The 11829-nt window shown below is 43.0% G+C and overlaps 1 protein-coding gene across 1 annotated transcript; it reads left to right on the forward strand.

Annotated features, from left to right (window-relative positions):
* Window positions 1–899: 899 nt before the first annotated feature.
* Window positions 900–1480, forward strand: LOC125506312 (zinc finger protein 2-like). The gene has a single exon (XM_048671160.1). It carries the CDS (start codon window positions 906–908, stop codon window positions 1332–1334), a length of 429 nt encoding a protein of 142 aa, XP_048527117.1. The 5' UTR covers window positions 900–905; the 3' UTR covers window positions 1335–1480.
* The last annotated feature ends 10349 nt before the right edge of the window (window positions 1481–11829 follow it).

Raw genomic sequence — 11829 nt, forward strand, 5'->3', positions numbered from 1 at the left:
GGAAGGCCATTATGAAGGTAAAACATCTTTATATGGCAGGGAGAAGAGTGGTCATACAATCTGGTGATGTTGCTAGGTTGTGGATTGACCCCATTGGGAACAACACCCCTCTGGCGGAACAATTTCCTCGTTTATTCTCCATCTGCAATTTCCCTGAGTGCACAGTGGCCCAGTGCCTAAATGCTGATCCCTCCTCTTTCTTTAGAAGGAGATTGAATAGTGAACTCAATGGTCAATGGGTGAATGTGAGTAAAATGGCTAGAGAGGCTTGTGTTTCAGAGGCATCCGATGTAATTAGATGGGGCATGGGAGGGAAATCCTCCTTTACTACTAAATCAGGTAAATATTTTTTTGTCTACTGAAAATTTTAAAATTCAGTGAATTTTCATGAAAATATCAATGACATACGCATTCTTGTATGTGAAATTGTGAATGGGTGTCTTCTTTTAAATGATGAGTTATTCTGCAGTAGGGTATGGCCGTTGCATTATGTTTTATATGAATATATGTTTGTCAAAAGTAGAAATTGCATAATCATGAACGGACTAGTCTTGGTAATTCGCATGTGGAACAATCAATCTCATAATTGAATTTTACCACGCATTATGTACGACACCATTTATAGTTTGAAACGAAACAGTACGCTGTAGCTATGGAGCTGTGTGAAGAATGCATGAGCTTATGCGAAGGCCTGGCACCGACATCCCGCGTGTTTAAGTGCTCTCCCGTTGCCACAGCCGTTAGCAAATTAATGGACTGCTGGCTGAACACGTGACTCCGCTGAAGAGTGCAACACCGTTCTGTGCGCAGTGCTAGCTGTGTATTTAATTCTTTGCTTAGCGAGCTAAGCACTGGTCGACTCTCTAGCTTTCACCCTCATAGGCGGTAGTAAGTCCATATCTACAATGGAACAGCCCACCGGTGAGCAAGATGAGCTCAACCTTGAGCTCACCCTCCGCACCCCGGTCGCACCGGGCCTCGACGACGGCTTCTTCCTCTGCATGTACTGCGACCGTAAGCTCCGCAGCGCACAGGCGCTCGGCGGCCACCAGAACGCGCACAAGCAAGAGCGCAGCGTCGCCAAGCGCCAGCGGCACATCGCCGCCGCGACACGCGTACAAGGGGCGCAGTACGCCCCGCCGGACGAGGGGTCAACCCGGTACGGTGACAGAGGCGGCCGACATGTCCTGTGTGCGAGTGAGAAGGCGAGGAGGACCGAGGCGCGGGAGGTTGCTACTGCTGGTGCTGGAAGGGCGCGCAAGCGTGGCAATACCTCGTCGGAGCACGGCGCCATCGAGCACGCCGACAATGTGGACTTGGCTCTCAGGCTATGATCGATCTGCTCATTTGTCCCAGATCCCGGCCCAGTTTCCCCACCCTGCTTTGCTAGTTGACCGCGCATCCGCTAGCTGTTTCGGTATGCCAAGGTTTTCTTTCGTGATGCTTATTTACATGCAAAACTGCTTGTATCGTTGCCTGTTTCAAGCTCGGTGTGTGTTCGATTCATTGTTCTTCTTTCAGTCGAGTTTTTTCTCATGAAAATCCATGTCCAGAAAGACAGTTTCGTGATTTACATTTATTCATCCGAAAGTGATTCAAATATAGATTCCATGTGAGTATATTTTTGTAGCCCCCGTTCAATGTCTATTGTGTTACAGTGAGCGCCACTACTGCGCCAGCAAGATCTCGAGTTTAACAGCAAGTTCGTATATACAAAGGTGAGTTCCACCCAAGGACATGGTTCCACCTATACAACCAGTAGTCAAGCTGCCACACGAGATCGTGTGTTTGATCACTGGGAGAAAGACCTAACATCTTGGGTGTATATGCTTTGGCTGGCTAGCAGCACTACAACACCGACTTAGAGATAGTCCAATGTACTCCACATTTCAACGTGACAGCACTAGTAAATTTTAAAGATATAGAAACTAATGAATGTAAAACATGCACATATCAATGACTATATATGGAAATATAGTCCTAGAAGAGATTATGGTTAGTGTGTGTCACATTGTTGGGTGTAGCAAGCACAGTGACCCATGCAAATCCAAGTGCCTCCTATTTACACCATTCTTTGCAGAATACACAATATTTTTGCCTTTAACCTTTATTTTGTACAATTATGTCACTGAGAAATAACCGACAAGAATTATGAAACATTTACCTACAAACAACGGAGTCAATTTTCTCTGTCTCAGTGACCAACAATCCGGCATGTAGTTGTGAGCACACCAAAAACAGTAAGCTGCATTTAGCTCGCCCGATATATCAAATGTCGTGTGCTCGCTGACGTAGGTCTGTAGCTCTATGTCTATTGTTTTCTACGTACATAGCGAGCAATCTGATTTGACCATTGCCCTTCCGGAAAAAGGTATGCTTGCGCTATGAGTCATGCTTACAGATTTAACTAGACCTATCTTTTAAATAGAACCATCTAGCTTCAATTCTAGCAATCAACACTTATGTCAATCAACACTTGTGTACGTACTCATCTCTCCATGTTTATGTTGTTGTCTGATCACTTCTCACAACTATTAATTGGCAACCTTAACTGTCGTTAATATTGCTAATTGTCTACAGAGCACGGGACACTAAGATCAGGCTTTTCATTGGCTAGAAATCTCTTAGGCTCCCTGTTGAATGTGTTTCATTAAATTAGCATTGGTGTATATATATGTGGTGGTGACTATCATTCTAAATTAGGTTTTACATGTACTTTGTTGTTTATAGTCCCATTAACATGGATAGTTGCAAATATTTGTCATTATTGGAGATATATCTAAATGCAACTATAATGATACATTGGTTGTTATTTTCTTAGCTGTAGTTTTGAAGATCTACCTGTTGATATTTTTTATCTAGGTACAGTTATGAAGATTTGATAAATGTTGTTTGTTTAGCTAGTTCAGGTAGAATTATGTTTTGGAAATGTCATGTAGATCTAGATGTGATCTGTTTAGATATGATTTTGTATTAATGGGTTATAATGTGATATGCTTACATACAATTATGTGCGGATCTAAGGGTTATGATATGTTTAGATCCAATTACTTCGATCTATAACAGGTGCGGTCTGTATAGGTATGGTCTAACTTATGATATCTATTTAGGCATGATTATGTTCATCTAACGAATGCGGCATGTCTGAATACAATTACGTATATCTAATGGTAGTAATCTACTAATAAAGAGGCGGTTCACGGGATCAACAATCATATGTTAGAGTTTCTTTTATGGGAACAAATGTTCCGATCTTCTAGTGGTATATACAATCCTGTGCCAGGATTATCTTAATCATATTTATCATATTTAGTCGATTCCCTGGTATTAAGTTATAAATGCACATATATGTTGACATTTGTGGTAGTACCATCTGGAGCTAGTTATGCTCAAACTCCCATGAGATGACATCGATATGCAAAAGATTAATTAATATTTCATGTGTCAATCATGCAACAGAAAACACCTTTTCTAATTTTCATAAACTAAGAGGACTTGAGGGAAGTACAAAGTTCAAAACTTAGATATGATCCGTGCAAAATCTTAATTGGCATGTATCTAAAGATCGTTTGATGAGACGTGTTAAGTCAACATGCATTTTTTTCTTAGGAGAGGAAATTTGAAATGTTCTAATCCCTACTAAAGTTGTACTAAAGTAGCGACAATTAATATGGATCGGAGGGAGTACTACTTTTAGCACATCGCATAATATGAATTGGCTACCAGTGACATCCAATTCAATGTGAATGAGTTTGAACTACTCCCTCCGTCCCATAATATAAGAATGTTTTTCAAACTAACAAAGCTTGAAAAACGTTCTTATATTATGGGACAGAGGGAGTAATTCAGTGCTTTCCAAGATAGTCAGTAACGATTCTTTTTCATGAGTTTTGGGATTTTTACGGTGTCAAATCCTCGCAAAACCTTAAATAGTGGAGCATCACTCACTAAGCTTTTAACAGTTTAGAAGTTAAATTTTCGGGATTCTTGTCCAGGCTCGCCAAGCTTTTAACAATTTAACAGTTATCAAAAAATATGAAAAAAATATTGGAGCATCACTCTAATGTTATAAGACGATCCAAGCGATTGGGAAAATATGCATTGATGTGCCCTTGGCAAAAAATCAATTATTTCAATTCACAGCAACATAAATATATGCTGGACTGTTTGTTTTTTTTTTGTCCAGGACACATACAGTCAATTGTTTTCTCAATCGCTCCATTGGATCATGTTATATTATAGGTGTGTCGGTTGTGTATTTTTTTTCAGGATTTTTGGAAACATTTACACCGTCAAAAATCTTAACTGGTTCTGTAGTATGCTATGATAGAAAATCCTACCTATACAAGATTTAAATGATACTCCCTCCATTCCATAAAGTACCTAGTATAGATTTTTTTCAAAAATCGAGATTGGCCAATTTCGACGAAGTTTGTAGAGAAATAAATTTAACATCTATGATGCCAAATAAATATCATTAGATACGTTAGATCATTTTAGAAATATCATTAGATACACCGCATCATGTTTTATTTATTTGGTATTACTAATATTGATGTTTTTCTCAACACACTTGGTCAAACTCAACAGGGATGTCTTTTGAAAATAATATACTATTAAAGAGGATACATCTGCACTCTAGGTCTCCTAACAATTAGCTCAATTGTTCAGTGTTAACCCTGGCTGGTTTAGCATTCGTAACTTAGCATCTTCTCAGCATTCTTCTTCTAAGACAATATGACGTGTATTGATGCTTGTTCGAGAATAAAGTAGGCTACGAATAACATGTACAAAGAAATAGTATAGCTGATGATTTTCTTAGCCATGCATTTTATCCAAATTTGATACTACAAACATGTTATATAATATTTCATTTTCAAATTAATAAAGAAACCTCTATGTTAATAAGATACAATTTGGGGACATATCTAGAGCTTTGGGTTTTTGTAGAGCCACACCTTTGTGTGTGAACAATCATCTATGTTTCCTATCTTGCCTTATTCTCACTCTATAATAATACCAGTCCTATATCGAAAATTACTTTTGGAGGTCGAGCTGCATGGAGAGACCGGTTTTAAAAAAATTGAAAAATTCATCAAGATTCAGATTTCACATTTCAAAAAATTATGAAGAAAATACAGATATACATGGAGGCATACCACACATGTGTAAATTTTCAGGACGAAATACGATGAAATGAGGACTATGAAAAAAAAAGCATGTCCTTTCAGCAGATGATACTGTTCATCCTCAAAGTCCATTATTGTTTTTGCAAAAATCACAATTCGAGCATTTCTTCCTGAAATTTTACACACACACACACACATCATTTCCTTGTATATTTGAAGATTATTTTTCACATTTTTTAAATAGAAAATTTTGAATTTTTAAAAAAGTTCGGCCTCCATGGAGGCCGATCTCCAAAACGCCCCACTCTTCATATATAGCCTTTCTAGATAACATATGGTCACACTATTGTACATTAAGTTCCTATATTTAGGGGTGTGCATACACGAGCACCAACAGAAATCATGCATCAAATAAGTCCTCTCCTGGGGGCTCCCTCCGTGCAGTTGTAAATATCCCTATGCACGCTAATGATATGTTTTGAAATCTCTTTTGGTAATACTAAGAGTATCTATATGTGGAGAAGCTCGTCAGCACATTTTTTTTGCAAGGAATGGGCCAGAAGCACCCGGCTTTGAATAATAAAGCCTGAAACACAACCATAGTGTACAATTATAATACATTAATACTATGGGAACAAAAAAAAACCTTGTACACTTTGACTTGTGGCTTGTTGATGGATTCATGAGTTTTATTATGACTTGTGAGCAACAATCTTTTCAACCGGGTAACTCAAATGTAACAATCAGTAGATGCCCCAATCTTGGACATATCGAATATGAGAACTGGACAGTGGCACGGACCTAAATTTTTGCTTCTTTTACTGTGCGGCTATGCATTTTATCAAGAGTCCAAACTACAAACATCTTATATAGAGTTTCATGTTCAAGTTAATATATTAACCACTACATATTTGAGAGACGATTTGCAAATGTATTTATACCTTTGACTCTTTGTAGAGCCACACCTTTGTGCATGTATAGTCATCTATGTTCCCTCGCCAGCCTTATTCTCACTCTATTTATAATACTGTCGTATGTAGCCTTTGTACATAAAAAAACTAGTTCGGTGCACATGCTCCAATGAGCACTAGATCTTGTATAGTGCCAAAATGAATTTTGAAGTTAAAAAACTGATTTTTTTTAAAGAATTTTTTTGCAACTTTAGAATGTGATTTTCAAACTTCCAAAATAAGGCAGTCCAAAAACCTACTTTGCTTTGTACATGCCATATGTGATGGGCGAATAAGCCACGACGACGAGCCGGGCACGTCGAGTGTGGGTATGGGCGCGCACTGGACTTGCTGGGCGCGTCGGTCCGAGGACTAGGGCGTGCGTGTGTGCGTGCGTTGGGTGCATGGGCGTGTCTGTGCACCAGGGTAGTGTGTGTGTGTCTGTTGGCGAGCCGTGCGGGGCGATTGGGTCGCCTGGTTGATGCTCAGCGCGAGACGCGGGCGCACGCGTGTGTGTAGCGGGCGCGGCGAGAGCATGCAGGGCGTGGAGTAGATCGCGGGCGAGTGGAGGCGTGGGTGCGTGCCCAGTGCGCCGGCTCGGGGATATAAAGCCACAGGGTGATCGTTGTAACAGTCGACACTGTCGAGTTCATGCTCAAGGTAAACAAGGGGCGTTCGCGCGCCGGCAAAACACCTGTGTCCACTGCTCCCTCTATCTTCTTATTCTTCCTTCTTCAGTTTGAGCCACGGCTGCCGAGAGCGAGCAGAGTGGGAGGGAGAGGAGAGCTAGGGCAAGGGAGTGGCTGTTCCAACAATATGGTCACACTATTGTACAATACATTCCTATCTTTAGGTAAAAGGAAATCAGGCATCAAATAACTCCTCTTCTTTCTTTTCAAAAGGGGGAGTGCCTCGGCATATGTATCATTGGATGCACACTGCCATTTTATTAAAGGTGTGTCATGTTTGAGTCAGTGAGTATCAGAATAGTAAAACAAATAAAAGGAAAACACGATTGCAACCGGTCGCGCCCGAGATTGCATACCTCTTTCACATAATCCATGAGTGGCTCGCCAGCCAAATAAATCCTCTCCTGTGGCTACTACTGGTACTTGTAAACATCTTTAAGCACCCAAATGATACGTTCTGAAATCTCTTTTGGTAATGCTGAGAGCTCAATGCTAAGGTTGGTAAGCACCTTCTTTTTTACAAGAAAGGTACAAGAGAAGTCCGGCTTCTCTCTCTCTTTTTTTTTGAAAGGAGAATGAACCCTGGCCTTTGCATCAGGGCGATGCATGCAGCCAAGAGGTCCGGCTTTAAATCAATAAAACCCGAAACATGGTCATAGTGCACAATTTTAAGAACAAACATATTACTGCAATGAAAAATCCTTTCCCCTTATGCGGTTGGACTTGAGGCTTGTTGATGGATTCACGAGTTTTGTAGTGACTTGTGAGCATGATAGTGCAACAGTCTTTTCAACTGGGCAACTCAAATGTAACAATCAGTAGACGCTCCAAGCTAGGACATAGACACTCGGGTTTGCTTTGGCGATAGAGATCAGCAATCAGTGCAATGTCATGATTAAGACAGCAATCAGCATTAGCACCAGCTACTAAGAGGCGAACATGCATATGGGTAGCTCGTTGGATGTCTTATATATGGCGTCCAAATTAAGCTAAGCCGAGGTTAAAGTAGGTACGGAGGTAGGTTTCGGAATATGCCAAATTACGGGCCCCGTTGAAGCTTTGCTATCGGGCAGGTCTTCGTACGGCCGGGCAGGTCTTCACGGCCATGGTGATCCATTGATGCAGTGCCAGTCTTCGTTGGCCGTGCCAGCCTTCTGCCTGAGACAAACAAAGGTACGAGTTTATGTGCCCAACTTTGACCCTATATTTAATTAACAAATATAAATTGTACTACAGTACTGCTTAGCTGGTTCCGTCGGTTTCCAAGCAGTGGACGCGTCGACGTCATCGGGGCAGGTAGGCAGGCTTCCAGCCGTGTGCAGTCCTGCGTCCGCGAGCAACCATCAGGTCGAGGGAATGTGCTCCACTATTGGCATGATGATCCAGATGCTGTGCCCCGGATGCACATGCTGCCGAGGTAGGCAATGTAGAGAAAATCTAACGTCCAACATGTTCCCCAAAAAGTTTGTATACACGTGTAAACATTCTCTCTTCTTTTAGGGCGTCGACAGTGTATGCATGTGATGCCAAATGTGTCACATCATCGATTCATCGACATCTAAATTTACATCTTAGTATCTTCAACATTTTCTTAATACGCACAAGCATGTCTAAGATTAAAAGGGTAAAAAAAACATCCACGCTCTGAGTTGTTACATCAATATAACACCTCACCCACTCCACATGTACCTAGATGGATGAGGATTTGCGCTACGCAAGTGCGGGGACAGTCAGGTCATGATGCCAGTTTTTTATTTTGGCTTTCGATTCCCAAAGTTCAATATCTTTTAAATAAAAAATCTAAATTAAGTTTTGTTTTCATATTCGTGTTTCTCGTGACTGGCGCTTTGAAATAAAATCCATTATGAATATATTATGACCTTTAAAAACTGTTATATTTCGAATGTTGAACCTTTGTACGAGCGACCGATAGAAATCAATTATTTTGTCTACGACCGACAAAAAAATTGCTTAAATATATCCGAAACTTGTTGAAACTTTGCGTTGTTAGATGCAAAAACCGTAATTTTCATCGTTGAAACTTAAAGCTTTTTGAGGGTTTTCTTTTTTACTCTGCGCTCATGCGAAATTCAACTACTTTACGGATCACGTGGCAAATCGAGCGAGTGGCACGGCTTGGCTGGCGAGTGCCCCCACATAATTTTTCATCATGCTTTAATGTTGATATTTATTGCATTATGAGTTGCTATTACACATTATAATACAATACATATGCCTTTTCTCTCTTGTTTTACTAGGTTTACATGAAGAGGGAGAATGTCGGCAGCTGGAATTCTGGATCGGAAAGGAGCAATCTGAGAGACCTATTTTGTACAACTCCAAAAGTCCTAAAAATTTACGGAGAATTATTTTGGAATATATAAAAAATATTGGGCGAAGAAATACCAGAGAGGGACCCACCAGGTGGCCACAAGCCTTAGGGGCATGCCCTACCCCCCAGGCGCGCCCCTAGGGCTTGTGGGACCCCTAGCAGGTCCCCGGTGTCCATCTTCTGCCATATGAAGGGTTTTTACCTGGAAAAATCATAAGGAAGATTTCGGGATGAAGCGCTGCCGTCTCGAGGCGGAACCTGGGCAGAAGCAATCTAGGGCTCTCACTGTTACACCCACGATGCGACTATATCTCCCAAGTGTCAGAGCACGACTTAGAGGCATAACCGCATAGTAGGCATGTCGCAAGAGGGGTAATCTTAAAACATCCCATGTACTGGATAAGAAAGGGATAAAGAGTTGGCTTACAATCGTCACTTCACACAATACATAAATATAACATTACATCATCCAAAATACAATCAAGGTCCGACTACGAAACCAACATAAATAAAGACAACCCCAAATGCATAGATCCCCGATCGCCCCAACTGGGCTCCTCTACTGATCGTCTGGAAAGGAAACATAGTAACGTCCCGAATCCTCATTGAACTCCCACTTGAGTTCGGTAGCGTCCCCTGTACTGGCATCATCGGCACCAGCATCTGATTTTGGAAGTAAACTGTGAGTTAAGGGGACTCAGCAATCTCACACCCTCGCAATCAAGACTATTTAAGCTTATGGGTAGGAAAAGGTGGTGAGGTGGAGCTGCAGCAAGCACTAGAATATATGGTGGCTAACTTACGCAAATGAGAGCGAGAAAATAAGCAAGGCACGGTGAGAAGCGATAAGGATCAAGAAGTGATCCTGAAACTACTTATGTTCAAGCATAACACGAGACCATGTTCTCTTCCCGGACTCCGCCGAAAAGAGACCATCACGGCTACACACGCGGTTGATTCATTTTGATTAAGTTAAGTGTCAGGTTTTCTACAATCGGATATTAACAAATTCCCATCTGCCCATAACCGCTGGCACGGCTTTTGAAAGTTCAAAACCCTGCAGGGGTGTCCCAACTTAGCCCATCACAAGCTCTCACGGTCAATGAAGGATATACCTTCTCCCAGGAAGACCCGATCAGACTCGGAATCCCGGTTACAAGACATTTCGACAATGGTAAAACAAGACCAGCAAAGCCGCCCGAATGTGCCGACAAATCCCGATAGGAGCTGCACATATCTCGTTCTGAGGGCACACCGGATGAGCCAGACGTCGGGTTGGCATAGACCCTGGTTGCCCAGGGGGCGCCGGACATCGCTCAGGTTGGACCAACACTTAGAGAAGCACTGGCCCGGGGTTTAAAATAAAGATGACCCTTGAGTCCACGAAACCCAAGGGAAAAAGGCTTAGGTGGCAAATGGTAAAACCAAGGTTGGGCCTTGCTGGAGGAGTTTTATTCAAGGCGAACTATCAAGGGATTCCCATAACACCCAACTGCGTAAGGAACGCAAAATCAAGGAACATAACACCGGTATGACGGAAACTAGGGCGGCAAGAGTGGAACAAAACACCAGGCATAAGGCCGAGCATTCCACCCTTTATCAAGTATATAGGTGCATTAAAGTAAACAAGATATAATAATGATATACCAACAATAAACATGTTCCAACAAGGAACAAACTCAAACTTCACCTGCAACTAACAACGCTATAAGAGGGGCTGAGCAAAGCGGTAACATAGCCAAACAACGGTTTGCTAGGAAAGGTGGGTTAGAGGCTTGTCATGGCAATATGGGAGGCATGATATAGCAAGTGGTAGGTATCACGGCATAGCAATAGAGCGGATATCTAGCAAGCAAAGATAGAAGTGATTTCGAGGGTATGGTCTGTTGGGGAACGTAGCAGAATTTTAAAATTTTCTACGCATCACCAAGATCAATCTATGGAGTCATCTAGCAACGAGGGAGAAAGGAGTGCATCTACATACCCCTGTAGATCGCGCGCGGAAGCGTTCAAGAGAACGGGGTTGATGGAGTCGTACTCGTCGTGATCCAAATCACCGATGACCTAGCGCCGAACGGACGACACCTCTGTGTTCAACACACGTACGGTTGGGAAGACGTCTCCTCCAACTTGATCCAGCAAGGGGGAAGGAGAGGTTGACGAAGATCCAGCAGCACGACGGCGTGGTGGTGGAAGCAACGGTGATCTCGGCAGGGCTTCGCCAAGCACAGGGAGAGGGAGGAGTGTCACGGGAGGGAGAGGGAGAGGCCAGGGGCTAGGGTGCGGCTGCCCTCCCTCCCCCGCACTATATATAGGGTCCCTAGGGGGGTGCCGGCCCTAGGAGATCTAATCTCCAAGGGGGGGCGGCGGCCAAGGGGTTGGCTTGCCCCCCAAGGCAAGTGGGGCGCCCCCCACCCCTAGGGTTTCCAACCCTAGGCGCAGGGGAGGCCCATGGGGGGCGCACCAGCCCACTAGGGGCTGGTTCCCCTCCCACTTCAGCCCATGGGGCCCTCCGGGATAGGTGGCCCCACCCGGTGGACCCCCGGGACCCTTCCGGTTGTCCCGGTACAATACCAGTTACCCCCGAAACTTTCCCGATGGCCGTAACTTGACTTCCTATATATAAATCTTCACCTCTGGACCATTCCGGAACTCCTCGTAACGTCCAGGACCTCATCCGGGTCTCCGAACAACTTTCGGGTTACCGTATACTAATATCTCAACAACCC

Source organism: Triticum urartu, chromosome 5 (genome assembly GCF_003073215.2).
Source record: "Triticum urartu cultivar G1812 chromosome 5, Tu2.1, whole genome shotgun sequence".
NCBI classification, from domain to species: Eukaryota; Viridiplantae; Streptophyta; class Magnoliopsida; order Poales; family Poaceae; genus Triticum; species Triticum urartu.

Excerpts from the sequence above, each read along its gene's own strand:
- LOC125506312 (XM_048671160.1), top strand. The coding sequence starts at position 906 with ATGGAACAGCCCACCGGTGAGCAAGATGAGCTCAACCTTGAGCTCACC.